Genomic DNA, 18,202 nt, shown 5'->3' on the forward strand with positions numbered 1-18,202 from the left:
GGTTTAGGTATAATTGATGTGCGATAACTAGAGCAGTGGTCTTCAACCGCTGTGCCACGGTTGAAGCCCACTGGTATATGACACTTGGGGGAATTGGTAGTTGCCTTCGGCGCTCCTCCTCTGCTTCTTCTGTCTCCACTTCTTCTATCCCCAGCTTTCCGGCTATGCTCTTTCCCGCATGCACCTGCTATGATGAAATCGGACAGCGACACTACCGCGCCACAGCGAACGTAACGGTGTTCTTTATTTTTGACATGTTATGGGGTGGCAGCACTGTTGGGGACATTTTATTAAAAAGTAACCGCTGCATTTCCCACCCTTGGCCTATACCCATGGTAATTCTTTTACATTTTTTTTTTTTTGTAGTAAAATGAGGTACCTCGGTTTGCACTTGCGTATCTGTGGTATATATATATATTTTTTAATAATAATTCTTTATTTATATAGCGCACACAGATTACGCAGCGCTGCACAAAGCATGTCATATTGTGTGCCCCATGGGGACGGGGACCAATCTAAACAACCTAGTATGTTTTGGGTTTTTTATTTGAGTGTGGGAGGAAACCAGAGTACCCAGAAGAAACCCACACAAACACGGAGAGAACATACAGACTGTTTGCTGTTGTTGACCTGTGTGGGATTCAAACCCAGGACCCCAGTGCTGCAAGGCAGAAGTGCTACTCACTCAGCCACCGTGCCACCCATTTTCCTGCTTCTTTCTCCCCTCTCATTGAAACATTGTTATATTTCCTATATTTAAAAGGAACTTGTCCTGTATTTCTAAGGCTACATGCACACAAACATATCATGCAGTCATGGAGCCTAAAATGTCCAGCAAAGAAAATGGTGGAAAACACCTAATTATATACACAACTTTTATTGGGTACAAAAAGAACAAAAGCATAATTAAAAGACAAAACACATGATGAAAGTGTGCTTGCATAAGATTTGAGTTGGCTGATGTCCATCATTGGTGTAACAGAGGAGCTAAAGGTGCTGTTACAGCTCGAGGCCAGACCCTTAATGCTCCAGAAACCCCACTAATGGCTTATTAGTATACAACTGAAAACATCATGGCTGTCCAAATGATTATTGTACCGTATTGCATTACATTATTTCATGCATTAATATGTTTATTTTAAAGAATCTTGGATTTTTGCTTCTGGAAATGTCGTGTTTGATTCTTCCTCTTCACTTCATAATTGAAGGCATTTGCTTGTCATAAAGTTGTGTACAAAACTTTCCTAATCTCCCAAAAGAGCTGGAATATGTAGTCTTGCAAGCTACAGTCATTTATATCTTCCCATGTCCAATGACAGCCTCGCTGAGCTATTTAAACTTTCCTAATAATGTGACTTCAGCCAAGATAAAGTTGTCAACAGCTACTCTCAGAAATGAATTGTCTTAGTGGTTAGATGGGCTCTTGTCTGTGCACCAAAGTTGAGTTTGAAGGATGTTTTTGTCATGAGAAGGATATTACAACCTCTTCTAGAATTTTATATATTGGATTTATTTTAAAAAAATCAGTTCTTTAAAAGACCTCAAAATGAGGTAAATCTAAACTCAAATGCTTCCTTTACCAAGAATGAAGCAAATTGGAGAATTAATGTGTGAAATCTAATAAACCAATGAATGAATAGACTGTAATCAATAGCCGTAATAAAGTAACCCCTGTCAGTCCCTCACATTGTTATTGAGGGATTTTACACTACTCTGAGGCTTAAGGGCATTGCTTTATGTATAGATCTCAAGGTCCTGACATAGCAATTTCATTGGGACTTTGGGCCATTATAAGATCTTGCTTTTATTCTTTCAGACATTCTGTTGTAGATTGCTGGAGTCCTTGAATCTTTTCCATGTTTTATCCACCACCTGCTGGATAGAGGAGAAATAGTTGAGGACTACCATGCAGAATAGATGTTCCATATTCTCGAATAGACCTTGGTGGTATTGGGATTCCTCTGAGCCAGAAGAGTGTTGATCACGGTATCTTCCAGACCTTCAGCTCTTAAGGACACCCACTCAGTGTGTCTGGGACACTAGAGGCAGGTAACACAGGTTGGGGTGAAGAATCAAAAGATCCTAGTGAAGAGGCAGGAATTGGGGCTAAAAGATAAATAAGATGTCCACTCCACGGAACTGAGAAACTGTCTATGGTCATCAGACTATCCTTCTTGTACGGAGAACAGAATACCTTGGTTTTGGCATTGAAGCTGCTTGCCATTACATCTATTTGCTGAGCCAATATGTCCTGATGTTTAATGTCCCTTTTTATATGTACCTCTTAAATCACTGGAATATGATATATATTGGACCTAATTCACAATTTTCCTGCTTTTGTTCTACACTTTTGTGCTCCATGTGTCACCCTTGCTTGTTTAAATTAAAGACAGTTGGAAGATTCTGTTTGAAATTTAAGGGAAATGAAAGGAGTCAACCTGTTCCTAAGACATCTACTGAAGAAAAGGGAAGTCCAAATTCAATCAACAGGATTTATCTTAACAATTCCATGATCTATGGACCCACTGTGTGTCCGTGTGGGTGCCTGAGACGTCTGTGGTAATCTTACTACTTGCAGTATAGGTTTGTCTGGCAAGAGGTCAATTGTTCATTCTGGACGAGCCACCACTACTGACCTTTCATCCAGAGGATGGGTTTTCTGTTACAATTCTTAGCAAGCTTTTCTGTAGTGTGGGGGTGTGAGCTTTTGCTCATGGCGCTGCTTTGATGAGTAGGCCTAACATCCTTATTGCAAAATGTAAAAGACATTCATGCATGGCATGTAACTTCTGAACTGAAGACCTCAAGGTTATCTTGTCTTCGGACAAGGTTGGTAGCCCCACCTCTTCCCACACCGGTTGGGAGGAGGCGAGGTGGAGCTATATAGCCATTTTCCAGTTACATACAAACCGTTTTATACGCCCAAAACGCGTAGGTCTTTTCAATACTTCTCACCCCAGTGTTGTTCAGGATGCACTGCTATGGAATATAATAATTTTGAGAAAAATTTTTTTTTATCATTTTAATGGAAATTTGAATAAAGAAAACATTTTTTTTAATCCACATCTGGTGCGGAACGCGACTTTCTCCTGTTCCTGCTTTGGTCTCATGGTCCTTGAGCGGCAATCTGCACAGCCAGTGGACGGTGAACTGAAAGAAAACTTTTCTTTGCTTTGTTACTTCAATCTACCTCCTCAAGGCTTCTTTTTATAGAGGCCATGTGAATGGTTGTTGTTGTATTTTCTCTCAAACGTACGAAAATTACACTTTGACTTTGGAGGTCCTTGAGACGGGTTTGCACCTGGTTTTGCTGTTTGTTGAAATAATATTCCCTTTTGTCCTCATTTCATTTCTTTAAGGCTAGCCTTTAGTTCTGATCCAGAGATGATGGATCAAATGGTTAAGAGCTGAAGATCAAATGGTAAAGGGCACAACTTCAGCCACTATGGCCTTCTAGCCATTTCACACACGGCCATTTCCCTTGATGAAATTTCAGGACGTCTAAAGCTGCTTGCATAATAAATCTGCAGCTGACTTAAGCATCAGAAGGCCCTAAAGGATTTCCTCTCTAGAGACACATAGCTATGAGTCAAATCACTGAACTAGATTCTTAACCCCTTAAGGACGCAGCCATTTTGTAGCTTAAGGCTCAGCCCGATTTTTTGGATTCGGACTTACTTCGCTTTATATGGTTATAACTTTTGAACACTTACTTATCAGAACGATTCTGAGATTGTTTTTTCCCCACATGTTGTACTTCATTTTAGTGGTAAATTTTGGCAGATAAGTTTTGCGTTTATTTACAAAAAAAAAGAAAATATGATAAATTTTTTGAAAAATTTGCCATTTTTGAAATTCTAAATCATTGCGTTTTCAGGCAGATAGATTTACCACCTAAATAAGTTGCTGAATAACATTTCCCATTTGTCTACTTTACATTTTCATAATTTCTGAAATGTCTGGATAATTTATTTTGATGTCACGCGGCTTACAAATAGAATAGCGATTTTCTGGATTTTCAGAATTGACTATTTTGGGGATAAATACAGTTTTGAATGAAATTTTACATATTTAGCATCAAAACCCCCTATATAACCAACCCATTTTCAAATCTGCACCCCTCAAGCTATCAGAAACAGCTTTTACGAAGATTGTTAACCCCTTGAGATCTTCATAGTAATTGAATCAAAATGGAGGTGAAATTTAGAATGGTCATATTGTTCCCTTATACGTTCATTTAGCACTAAAATTTACACATTTCCAAAATATAAAAAGAGAAAACCCACCATACAATTTGTTCTGCAATTTCTCCTGAGTACAAAGACCCCCCACATGTGGCCGTTACTTGTTTTATGGGGGCACAGCGAGGTGCAGAAGGGAAGGAGGGCGCTGCAGCTGCCAGGATTTTAGTTTCCTCATTGGCCCCTTTTGAAGGCTATAAAATTTTCGCTTTTTCGTTATTGGGGCCATGTGACGGCATTTTTTTTGCGGGATGAGATGCTTTTTCCATTGTTACCATTTTGGGGTTGGTATCACCTATTGTTGAAAATTTAGGAACTTTTTTTGTGGGCAGGAGTAGAAAAGCATCAATTCTGTACTGGATTTTTGACTCTTTTTTTTTTCTGGTGTTCACCGTATAGACTAATAATCATGTTATCTTTATTCTATGGGTCGATACGATTACGGGGATACCAGACATGAATATATTTTCTTACGTTTTACTAAATTTGTCAAACAAAACCCTAATGTGGGGAAAAATCTATCATTTATGTATTGCCGTCTTCCAAGTGGCATAACATTGTTACTTTTTTGGCTACGGAGCTGGTTGATGGCTTGTTTTTTGCGGGACATGTTGTACTTTGCACCAGTATCATGTCTTAGTACATATGGTTTTTTGATCGCATTTTATAGCATTTTTTTGTGGGATTGAAAAGGTAAAAATCATAATTTTTGGAGGGTTTATAACAGTTTTTTTTTTACGGCGTTTATCGTGGGGGTTCAATAATGATTTACTTTTATTCTACGGGTTGTTACGGACGCGTTGATACTATATATGTGGGGTTTGTGTTATGATTTAGACTTTTTTTGAGTTATATGTCTCTTTATATGTTTTGGGAGTTTGGGGCATTTTTAGTGATTTATGACTTTATTTTTTTATTGAATAACTTTTTTTTTTTACTTTTTCACTCTTATATAATGGGACATGAACAAGCAATCTTCTGATTGCTTCTTCATGATAATATTCTGCAATACTGATGTATTGCAGAGTATTATCAGTGTCAGCCTATACACTTGCATAGGCTGGCACTGTGCCAGTAAGATGATGTCACAGACGCCATCTTACCGGCAATTCTTGCAAGTAACTCTGGGGTCCAAATCGGACCCCAGAGTTGCTATAGCAACGATCGGCGCCCCCCGATCGTGGGGCAAAGACCGCCCAGATGCATGTTAGATGCCGCGGTCGCGCTGACCGCGGCATTTAACGGGTTAAGCACCCGCGATCGGAGACAACTCCGATCGCGGGTGTTACACTGGGGTGCCGGCTATTAGTTATAGCCGGCACCCCGTGTTTCCCGATGCCGGTTCGGCTCTGATCCAGAGCCGAGCCGGCATAAGCGCCGTGGCGGATATATCCGCCACTGAGCGCTAAGTCACTGCGCTCCGTGGCGGATATATCCGCCACGGAGTGTGAAGGGGTTAAGGCTCTAGCCACTGAAACAGATGCGGCTTCTACCTTGCACAAAGCTGCTGAAACGGGATATGCCTTCTTCATTATATATATACCTACACATGGAACAAGTATCTTGTTGCCATTCATCAGACATAGGCTGTGCACACTTGGACCATACATTGGCCCAAATATATGAAAACGTGTGCAAACTACTTTAGTGCCGTTTGCCATACTAATGTGCTGGGTGCACCAGATAATGACATAGTGTTGCACACTAGTTATTCTGGTCTATTTTCAGGATGGTCACACAGTTGCAACTTTTTTTTCTTGGAGCACTTTGCTGTATGCTGACGAGCCACAATTATGGCGCAGCTCAGTAATAAATGTGGTGCAAACTAGGAACAAACGCCATCATGCCCCTTTAGGTGCACAGTTTTCTAAAGTGTCAGACAAAATGCAACAAAAGTGACGCAAACACAAAGACCCTTTTTTGTGACCAAACTTAGACAAAACTGGCACAAACACAAAAATATATATCTGGGTTATTGTGTATTACTTTTCTGGATGTCTTTCTCCAAATAAAAGAAGCAGGAGAGGAAGCAAACATACCATATATACTCGTGTATAAGCCGAGTTTTTCAGCACAAAAAAAGTGCTAAAAACCTCACCTCGGCTTATACACGAGTCAATAAAAAAATAAACTTGCCTACTCACCCTTCGACGCCCCGATGCTCGGTGCTGCTCTTCTTCTGTCTTCCTTCTGCTGTATTAGCCGGCGCACACTATGATGCGGTAGTGTCGCCACTGATGACCTCATAGCGTGCGCCAGATCGCATAAGGAAGATCAAAGAGGAGCCGCGCTGAAGATCGGGAGCCGCAACGAGCATCGGGGCGTCGGAGGGTGAATATGTAAGTTTGGGGTTTTTTGTATGTGCTCGGCATTGGGCTGGCTGGCTGTATACTACTGGGCTTTGGATGGCTATATACTACAAGGGGCTGGCTGGCTATACTGGGAGACTGTGACCAATGCATTTTCCATCCTCAGCTCATGCTTGAGTCAACAGGTACCAATGAGCGGGAGAGCACAAGAACCTCTTCCACCAGCTGACTATTATAGACTCCTGTTCCCTCCAACAACCACGTTGGCACCGAACTCCTGATCCAATAGGGAGGACGGAGCATTTTGTTGAGGACCGTACCGGAGGGGTACTCACAGCAGTGGCACAGCGAATCAGGAAACAGCTCATCCACACTATTGCTTGAAAGTTGCTCTTCTATCCAACAAAAGACAAATAAACTGTCTCTGGGTGAGAGGGGTTTATATGTGCTCTGGATCATTAACAGTGAAATAACTGATTATTGCGATTAACTATGTCTGTTCTTTTTAGCAGCAGGCAGATATTAACCCTTTGATGATATCAGTCATTTCCTGGACGTCCTAAAGCAGCACACAGAGATATTTTCATCATCTATGATATGGACACACAAGTTGCTCCGGCATGTGTTTTATTGACCACTTAAACACTTATGATCAATTATTCCTTGTACTGGAACTGGAAAAAGGGTATACATAAGACATGTACAAAGAAGTCCTACCCGTATTCAGTGAGTCCTGTGTGAACTTACTCTCCTTTAAAGGAAATCTCCTACCAGGATAAATAATTGTAAACCAAGCACATTAACATGCTGGCAAGATCCACTCTTCTTTTAGCTCCTCATACAAATGAGCCTAAGGGGCTCTGGGCTCCTTAGCTGTTCATTAAGCCCAGAGCCTCTCAGGCCCATTTGCATGGTTATTAAAGCCTTGTTTTTAGTAAAACAAGGGCATAAGAAGCTAAAAGGAAAACTGATCCTGCCAGAGGGGGCACTCTTCCTGGTGGCAGATTTCCTTTAACTTCTTATCAGGGATTCTGTAACAGAGAGGTATTCCCACACAACAGGGAGGCTTTGCTAGCAGGCTAAAGTGATCTACCTCTGATTATGTCTCCATGAGTTCAGGATCACTTATTTCTATATTTAATGGCTAATTATGATTAATGTTATTGATGCTATACATAATATATAACTGTATAATGTATTCTTTTATTCAGTAAAGACTGTAGTCCTTTACTTAGCTATTAGCATTGAAGGGGAAGTGATAAGAAAATATCTGGGAGCCACATGTACATATTTTATCATATGTGATTAGGGAAAACAACTGTTCCATTAGGTCATTTATCAACAATGTACCAACAATCATGTCAAGAGACAACATAAGCCAAAAACACTCCTCCTAGCTGTATGCTTATTGTCACCAATCTACACTCACCCATGGGCCTAATATAGCATCAAATGAGAGGTGTGTGGCTTGTTGACCTTGGAGACCTCATATAAAAGGTACAACTCATCAGACACAGGGTAACGCATCATTAGCTTGACAGGGTATGTAACAAACATTAGACTTGCTAGAAATAACTGCACGTTATACATAGTATACATACGTTTATGTATATATATATACATGTTCGTGTATTGTACTGATTGTTTATATTGCTCTATATTGTTTGTTTGCAGTGACTGATTTTGTACATCACATCAATCTGTCAAGATGATGGACATGGCAGATTTCGGGGAGGCAGCTCCCTTCCTGAGAAAGAGTGACAAGGAATTAATGATACAACAGACTGTGGCTTTTGAGGGCAAGTAAAGCTTTTATTTCACAATTACATCACTGTTGTGTTAACCCCTTAAAGTTCTGACCTACTTTGCTACTTCAGTGCTGAGAAATAGTTTCTCATTTTTTGCTCTGATATATTCCAAAAGCCAGAACTTTTGTCACCACTGAAAACACTGTTTGTATACTTTATTTTGGTCATATATTTTACATTATAGACCGTGCAGGCTGTTTTAACAGTGAATAAATGCATATTTTATGGAAAAAAACTTTACTTTATTTTGAGACCTGTATCTTTTTTTAAATTTTTTGTTTACGAAGCTAAATGAGGACATTAAGTGTGGGATCTGGACAAAAATAAGTTTATATTTTCAAGGCAAAGTTTTGGATTAAACTTCATTACTCCTAGTTTCACAATGTTTGTTCAACTAAGGGCCCAAAACACTGCAATCGTTTAAAAAGTTACAATCAATATTTAGTTTTTCAAAACAATATATGTGTCACACTGACAGGTTATCTCTGAGATTATGTGTATTTGGCAGACCTAGGGGAATTTGCTAAGCCATCATCTGTCATGGCAATTCATTGACTATCCATGGTTGGTTGGCATCTGAGATGACTACAATTTCACTGTAGTAAGATGTCAGTATTTTTACAGCTGCCACCCAGTGTTGATGCCACAAGCACCAGTTCTGTGCCTATACTGTCCTTCACCAATCTGCCCTATTGGGTTAGAATACTCCAAAAGGTTTAATCTTAAATTAACTTTTTTTTTGTTTACCCTTTTTTTGTATTCCATAATCATATATACATTTATTGTGAATCAGGCGTTGATGGGCCACAATCATTGCATCTGACTTAGTATTCAAACCAATTACATATACATTTTTGTGTCTACTGTCATCACTACAGTATAATTAAAAGTTTTTATTTGAAGAATGCACATGCCATTGGCTAACCCGTGTGAAGTTGGCCCCCCACCTCATTCAAATCTAACAAAATTGGTGTCAATCGTTTGTGCTGGTTTGTGCAGCAAAAATTTTCATTTGTGACCCTATCGTTTTTAAGGTGTGTTTATGTGTTTGTATAAGTTAACGGTTTAGGATGAACTGCTAAAAAAACAAACCGAGTGACACTTCACAATAAAAGAGATGAAATAATATTAAAAAGCACGGTATGGCTTAGGCTCCTAAATCGATGTACACAAAGCATCTTTGATAGAATGTGTTGCTGTATGTTTATCTAGTTAAAAAAAACTAATTACAAAAATTGATTTTAAAAAAATGCACAGTATGGCCGCAGTATAATGGCCTTTTTTGTACAGGAAAGAAGAAATGCTGGATACCTGATGACAAAGAAGCCTATCTGGAAGCTGAGATCAAAGAGACAGGGGGAGGAAAAGTCACTGTTGAAGTGAAGGATGGAAAGGTGAAACATACTATATTATGATAAGTATAAGAACTAGAAGTTTTCGGAAAGGATTGTCCCAATTTGCTAAATATATGTGCCACTATAAACATACATGGTTCAAACTTGGTGAACATGTACCCAGAAACGCATGGGTTAAGTTGTCCTGGTTTATCATGTATTGCATACACAAATGATAAGCGGGATTCCTAAAAAAGGACTTTACTTGCCAAGAGCAGGGTTATCTTTGCTCTTGTGATTCCTGACAGTAGCATTTAGAAATGTGACACAGACATCTTTTTTTGGAAATGTTATGATAAAATCTCTATATGGGATACATTCTAGCTGTAGCTAATTACAATATGGTCACACTCCTTTAAATTATTCTCACCTTTGAAGGAAGCAGTGAATAATTTTTTACTCCCTTCACAATTTTACTTGATAGTGGTGCCATTTAACATTTAAGATAATAGTAGGTTGGAAAAGAATATCCAAATGTAGTGAAATTGCAAAGAAAAACTTACCATTCCTATAATTATGACCTATACGGTATGGTCCAAATGACACATCCCTTTTATTTATGTATATGCCAAATTTTGATAGTTTTGTTTTGTTTTACGAACAAATTAATAAATATATTCTGACACCCGTAACTTTTGTATACTGTGTTTAGAGCTGTGAAAGCTGTGAATTTTAGGTAGGACCAGCTATAGGTTTTGCTAATACTATTTTGGGAAATGTTCAACCTTTAGATCAATTAATATTAAAATTTTTATGGGCAATCAAAGAGCAGAAAAAAACTGCTATTTTCATGGGGTTTTTTTCATTATGGGCTAATTATTTATGTGTACCGTATTTATATATAGAGCAAGCATTTTTTGGACACAGAGATACCTAATATATTTATATTTTTCTTAATTTTATATTTTTTTATATCTTATATTTTATTTTTACATGCATTCTAGTTAAAAAATGTTAAAAATTTTTTTTAAATATCTCTGTATTCATTTATTTATTTATTTAATTTTTAAATTTTCATTTTACTACCCCCCTTTGGGAACTTCAACTTGCAATCTTATGATTTCTTGTTCTATATAGTTGCTACTACTAACATTAAACTGTTAACTCATTTCTATTCAGCTTTAACCTCTTCCCTCTACGTTAGTGTAGCATCCAGAATCATTTTTGGATCTGCAACTATCTTCAGCTAAGCCTTCGCATAGGCTGCCGCTCCACCACAGAATACATTTGAAATATCTAACTCCCACCTGCAAATCCTACGGCAGTGTTCCACCTTTCCTATCTCTGTGATTTTGGCCCTGAATCTCTTTCTGTCACTGCACCCATCCTCCTTCCTGCCAATGATCTATTGTGTCCAAGTCCATTTTGCAAGACTATTCTCCAGCTGTACCAGTTCCATAGAATGTGCTACCACAATGGATCATAAACATCCAGAGTTTCATGTGTATCCTAAAAAAATATATTTTACCTAATCAACTCTCCCTAACTTAACTCTCTGCTTTTATCCTTTCTCTTCTACATAATTCCTCAGAACATGACCCCCTCTTCTAATGGTAACCCTAGAAATCCACGAGCATAAATGAACTTTGGAAACTTTGAACTTTATACCCATGCAGCTTTTCGTTGAATTAAAAGAGATGGCAAGAACATTGTACAAAACTGGCACTTCTATCTAGGGCAGTGATGGCGAACCTTTTGGAGACAGAGTGCCCAAGCTACAACCAAAACCCACTTATATGTCGCATAGTGACAATATAAGCAGTAACTTATTGATCCCTGCTGAATCACAGGTTTTAATCGTATTGGCCTACTGAGTTCACCAATACAATAGAAAGATGATGGAGAAATTTGGATTGTAGCTTCCCTCCAGGGTGCCCTGAAGAGGAAGAATCAGGGGACCCAGAGCAGTAGCTCCGACAATAATGCATCTCTGTCCGCACCTTCTCGCTCCTCCTGTAGTCCTGGCGGCCAAGCGTTGAGCATGGCACGTCCTGGGATGTATTGGATCACAGGAGAAAGCCTTGAGTCCCAGCTGGCAAACTTTCTGTTGGGGTAAAGGTCTGGGTGCCCACAGAAAGGGCTCCGAGTGCCACCTCTGGCACCCGTGCCATAGGTTCGCCACCACTGATCTAGGGTGTCTCCCTTGTTTTCTTGTACATCTCATGTGAGAGTCCTTATTTCTATTCTTTGCATTCCCAATTCCCCAAAAAGCTTGGTTCTAGTGCCACATGTAGGAAGTGAACTCTGGACTTGTAGGGGCTATACTAATCATACAGCCCATGGCCCATGCCAGTCTTAATTGGTCTCTGATTCTTTGGTATTGTTATTAATTAATATTTTACTCTGTAATAACAGATTTAGTTTGTTCATGTATCCTCTAACTTGTAAAGTGCAGAATATGTTCTCTCTATATAAATGGAATATTTATCTGTATTTTATCTGTATGTATACATACAGGATATGTCACATTCCTTTTTTGTATACAATTAAGTAATTTAAGCTGTTAATTATGGGTTTATGTGTCTTAAGGCGGTTGTTGTAAAGGAAGGAGATATTCAGCAGATGAATCCTCCAAAGTTTGACATGATTGAAGACATGGCCATGCTGACACATCTGAATGAAGCATCGGTGTTATTTAACCTTCGTAAACGCTATGCTAACTGGATGATTTATGTAAGATGTATCCTTTATTATATATTATTGTTTGCAATTGGGTTTACATATTTAAAAAAAAACTAAATATTTCATCCATCTTTTCCTACATTTTAGACCTACTCTGGCCTTTTCTGCGTGACTGTTAACCCATACAAATGGCTTCCAGTCTATAAAACTGAAGTGGTTGCTGCCTATAAGGGCAAGAGACGTTCTGAAGCTCCTCCCCACATCTTTTCCATTGCTGATAATGCATATCATGACATGTTGCGAAGTAAGTATTATTTTATCTTGCAAATAATACAATCTTACATTTTGTAATATTTACAATTTTTTTGGCTACATTCACATTTGTTTTGGAATGAAAACATTCCTCAGTCACGCTATAACTTCCACACACATAAATAAAATGGTACATTCTTAAAAATGTAAAAATTATTGTATATGAGGTTTTACTTTTTCTGTCACATATGGGAGACTTTAACTTGGCTGAATAGTTTTATTTATGACATATTTTTTGTTTATAGATTTATCAGACTAAAAATTAAATAAAATATGCTTCTTTTGTCATTAAAGGTTTTAATAATTAGCAAAGTTGTATAAATCTTTATCAACATATGTTAAAAAAAAAGAGTCAATCTATTACTTTTCGCCAGGTTCCACTACAAATGCAGCTACTTCTGCATGTACTTCTGCAAAAATTTTAGCTCTGTCTCCCTGCGAGTCACCTCCTTCTACATTCTGCCTCCAGCTGACAGGCTGGAGGGGGGCACATTTCAAACGGCTATATCTTCTGAACTGTGTCACTAAGATACAAAGTTAAGGGGTCAAATAAAAGAGGTGAATCTCCCTTGTTTCTAGGTGCCACAGAACTGAAGATATCCACTGTTAAAGTCAACAATGGGAAGCTGTATTTAAAAATTGTACTTTTGACTTCAAGATTAACAGTGGATATCTTCTGTTTTGTGACACCCAGAAACACAATCCTAGAGGGATATTAAAGAGGAGATTCTCCTCTTTAAAATGAACTGTGTTTTTAGCTGCCCTGGTCTAGAAGATACAGTATAGCTGTTAGAAATGGGCCACTGTCATGATATCTATAGTGAAATTAGAACGTATATAGCCATAGGGCAGTCATGAAGGGGTTAAGACACATTTTGGAAACAATTTACATTGTGAAGAATATAAGGAATAAAAAATCCATATACTATCTAACTAAATGTATAAAACTTTTGTTTCTTAGATCGTGAAAACCAGTCAATGTTGATCACGTAAGTAAGCTAAACTTCTTATGTAATGTGATACAAGGGGAAAAAGCGTTTTTTGGGTTATTTTACATAATTTTATAATTCAATAAATCATTTTAGATGTTCATGCACATACTATACCTTGTAGAATAAGCAATATAATGAGACATGTGTCTAAATATTCTGTCTATATTAACAAGCTATGTATTAATGGTATTTTATAATTGCTGCACCTATATTTCAGTGGAGAATCCGGTGCTGGCAAGACTGTGAACACGAAACGTGTCATTCAGTACTTTGCCACAGTAGCTGCAATTGGTGACACAATGGGTAAAAAGAGTGTAAGTGAAAGATTCTGTTTAAAATAATAATTTTTTATTTATATAGCGCCTACAGATTACACAGCGCTGCACAGAACTTGCCAAATCAGTCCCTGTCCCCAATGGGGCTCACAATCTAATCAACCTACCAGTAATTTTTGGAGTGTGGGAGGAAACCCAGGCAAACACGGAAAGAACATACAAACTCTTTGCAGATGGTGACCCAGGGACCTGAACCCAGGTCCCCAGCACAGCAAGGCTGTAGTGCTAACCACTAAGCCACCGTGCTGCCCCATTGTTACTTTTATCACATTAAACCAACCTCTGTTTATCCATTCAGACAAACTATAAAGCTATAAAGTTAAGAATACACAAGGGGCGTCATAGTTAATAGGAAAAAGACTAAACTGTGCTCTAGACAGAACCTGGATTTTACAGATAATAATAACTATAATAATGTAGATAAAAAATATCGGCACTAGCTAAGTCTTATATTGCTATCTGAATTTAAAATAAACATAACACAGTAACAGTACATAATGTGTTTGATCAAAGATAAAGAATATTAGTTATTACTGTAGAATTTAGTTACTAAAGACTAAATTATTTTCATTAGTGTACTTATGTGATACGCATATATGTTTAAAACTATTTAGTATTGATTTCATGAAGATTAAACCAGAATTCTTTCTTTTATCATAACAGCAACCATCAACGAAGACTGGGGTAAGTAGAAACATTTAACTCCAAACCTGACTCACGCCAATGGACTTCTATTATTATACATGAAGTTGCTCAGTTTGTTACTTTTTTTAATCTAAAGATAATGTGGGGCTGATGCAACCCCATTTACAAATCTATACATGAGCCTCATACGTGAATACAGGCATAGGATCTGATCGGCAAGCCTTAAGATCAATTCAAACCTTTGGTGTTAGAAATACAGTGACTGGCTCATGGGTACAAAACTATGTACCCATTCAGCAATATTTGTAATGAATGTATATTGAATTTGTAGCATTTGCCTAGTCTTAAGGCTACATTCACACGTCCGTATGGTGGTCATATATAGCGTAAATATGTCCCCCATAGACGGCAATGGACGCACGGCGCCGTATGGGAGCGGTACTTGTGCTGCACCGTTCCATCCCATAGACGGAAGAAAGAAAGGACATGTCCTAACTTCCCCAGAATTTGGCTCCATGTGCCATATATCTATATGAGGAGGGGCTGGGGTGACTACCATGGTACAGTGGGCACACATGTGTGTGTGGTTTTAGCCTAAGTTACATTTCAATGTTAGAATTAGCTGTCCATGTATTCAATGTTACCACTTTTTTTTAAACATATGCCATGAAAAAAAACATATGGTTGTAAGCTGAGTATTTTTTTCTTGTAGGGAACCCTGGAAGATCAAATCATTCAGGCAAACCCTGCCCTAGAAGCCTTTGGGAATGCCAAAACCCTGAGAAATGACAACTCTTCTCGTTTTGTAAGTTTGCCTGTTTGGTATTCACACTTTGATTCATCTTTTCCAATACATTCTCAAAGTTGTACTTTCAATACTCTATGAGCTTTTTACCCCCATCCTAAAGACTGAGGCTTGCTCTTTCATGGGCGCCTTTTCAGCCTTTAGCCTCCTCTATATTCCAGCATATGAGGAACAGATACAGGTCCACCTTTGGGGCAGTCCTGAGGAAGAAAATAGACAAGTGGTTATATTTTTCCAATTATATTTTCATTCATATCATATCACAATTTGCTTCTCATAAAGTTACTGTATAATTTATAGGAGTTGTAAAATCAACAATAGAAAAAAATATATATATTTTTTTTTAAATAACATAACCAGCATTGACGGTCTAGTGGTTCTATGCTGTCTATACCTATCTCAAGTGAATCTCCAATGAGGCCAGTGGGTAGAAAACACATCATCACTGCAGTAAATTAACAGTGACTAGCATGAACCATGGGAATATGCAAAGGTGTGAGTGAGTGTTTTTTTACTTTTCATTTTTTATGGTCAAACTCAATCAGATCTAGAGTAAGGAGCTATGTAAAAAGTGAGACATGAAAACAGAACACTTACAGTCAATTTTAATTGGACTGCTTATTAAAACAGGTCTTTATTTCAGGGTAAATTCATCAGAATCCACTTTGGTACCACTGGCAAGTTATCATCTGCTGACATTGAAATTTGTAAGTTGATATGGTATTTAGAATAAGTTTTTTTACTCCATTTTATGTCTTTTGTATTTCATCTATTTATGTAAAAGGTAGCAAATAGTAAGCATCACATATATGAAAACAGCCATAAAATTGACAGTCACAGACTTACTGTATATTTAATCTTTGAAAAAAAGTAAAAATATTAATGTAATGTTATTAACATTATTTTCAGATTTATTGGAAAAATCCAGAGTCATTTTTCAGCAGCCCGGTGAACGAAGCTACCACATTTTTTATCAGATAACCAGTGGCAAAATGAGTGAACTACAAGGTGAGAACCAGAGAATAGTAAAATAATTACTGCTATCATTATTGTTATTTATTGAGCACAATTAATGATGGTGATATTCATTTACATAGTTTTACATATAGTGAAAATAAAAGGAGGTGAGGGCGGCACAGTGAAGTAGTCGGATTGAGATCCAGGTGGGTGCAAGCTCTATGGGCCCGACTCAAGGCACCAGGTAGATCCAAAGAAGACAGCAGGAGAGCAGCACTCTGTGGTGATTAATGTTTATTCATACACCAGTGGCAGTACAATGCTTTGTATTGTGCATTGTACTGCCACTGGTGTATGAATAAACATTTTATAGTGAAAATAAGACATAATACTAGAGGGAATTGGCTCAACCCTGTCTGTGAGGCATACAATCTACTTAATGAGAGGGTAAATTGAGACACCAGAGGAGGGGTATTGTAGGCAATTCTAAAAAGGTGGGATTTCACATTACATTTTAACTACTAGATAGGCAAACAATATCTTATGACTACAAATTGTGGTGTTTTCAGATGTCTGATAAACAGCTTAAAAATAACATTTTGTCAGCAGAGATTTGCTGAATTGCATGTTTCAAATGAACAGTAAAGTGTTTTTACAGCCTGAACATTTAAATATTAAATATAACACATTAATATTGATAGATTTTTAAAAATAAAATTGGTGTGTGTGCAAGATGACTTTGCACCCTTGGTAACCCTGCAAACTGATCAGAATGGGTGCCAAGTATCGCAGCCCCAAATTTATGACCTATCAATATGTTCAGTTCTCTATAGTCATGAAAGTTCATTTCAGTACACCTGAGTCTTCAGCCCCGGGAATACAGTAATTGTTTTTGTATTTTGATAGATCAAACCTTTTGGAACACTTTTGGGAATATCTTGTTAATTTTAAGTGTTCATTTTTTTTGTTTGTGTTCTAGGAAAAGTTGGGTGTTTTTTTTTTTAATGTTTATGTGTTTTTACATTTTTTTTTATTTTATTTTTTTACTATTATTTCAGGTTCTTTAGGGTACTTTAATTGATCACAGCTTTTCTAGTTAACTGCCATGATCAGTGCCACCACTGACTGCAGCAGTTACTTGCAGGCGTTATTGAGTGGGCTCAGCCTGTGCCCCCTCTCCATACAGCCCTTACTGCTGTATGACTTATGTAGGTGTACATCAGTAGGGAAGTGGTTAATATATAATTAAAGTGCTTATTTTGGCTCTTATCATCCTCCCTTCTAATCTTTGTATATGCTTTTGTTCTTAAATAAATGTGTGAAGTCCATCTTGCTAGCAACAAGACAGAAGCTTAAAGATGTATCTGATTACATAGAAGATCTATGAAAGGGTGAGGGGAAGCAGTGAGTTACAGGAGTAAAGTCTCCTCCTAGGCAGCTGAAAAAGCACAGGACAATAAACTCAGAGAGGAGAGCTCCTGGAAAATGAAGAAGTACCCATAAACAGTGTTATTCCTCATACACCAAACCGTTGTCTACTATAAGGTTTGCTGAAAGGATATATGAAGAACACTTTAGCATTTGTACACATTCTTTAACATTTTTTTATGTTCTAGATATGCTCTTAGTGAGCACAAACCCCTATGATTTCCACTTTAGCTCACAAGGAGTTGTTACTGTGGACAATTTAGATGATGGTGAAGAATTAGTTGCAACTGACGTAAGTACTGACAATCCAGATGAAACAAATTTACCAAAGTTGAATTGGAAAATATAGAACCA

At 37.8% G+C, this 18,202-nt stretch overlaps 1 protein-coding gene across 1 annotated transcript in view; it reads left to right on the forward strand.

The window, feature by feature from the left end:
* Positions 1–7,989: 7,989 nt before the first annotated feature.
* The window catches only part of MYH15 (myosin heavy chain 15), a 37,625-nt gene continuing 27,412 nt past the window's right edge, over positions 7,990–18,202 (forward strand). The window contains exons 1-12 of the mRNA XM_072136075.1: positions 7,990–8,092; positions 8,225–8,349; positions 9,649–9,752; positions 12,282–12,425; positions 12,522–12,678; positions 13,648–13,675; positions 13,896–13,992; positions 14,677–14,697; positions 15,371–15,463; positions 16,107–16,170; positions 16,373–16,471; positions 18,037–18,140. Coding sequence (XP_071992176.1) covers positions 8,259–8,349; positions 9,649–9,752; positions 12,282–12,425; positions 12,522–12,678; positions 13,648–13,675; positions 13,896–13,992; positions 14,677–14,697; positions 15,371–15,463; positions 16,107–16,170; positions 16,373–16,471; positions 18,037–18,140 — 1,002 coding nt within the window. The 5' untranslated portion in view covers positions 7,990–8,092; positions 8,225–8,258. The remainder of the gene's footprint in view (positions 8,093–8,224; positions 8,350–9,648; positions 9,753–12,281; positions 12,426–12,521; positions 12,679–13,647; positions 13,676–13,895; positions 13,993–14,676; positions 14,698–15,370; positions 15,464–16,106; positions 16,171–16,372; positions 16,472–18,036; positions 18,141–18,202) is intronic.

Source organism: Engystomops pustulosus, chromosome 2 (assembly GCF_040894005.1).
Source record: "Engystomops pustulosus chromosome 2, aEngPut4.maternal, whole genome shotgun sequence".
NCBI lineage: Eukaryota > Metazoa > Chordata > Amphibia > Anura > Leptodactylidae > Engystomops > Engystomops pustulosus.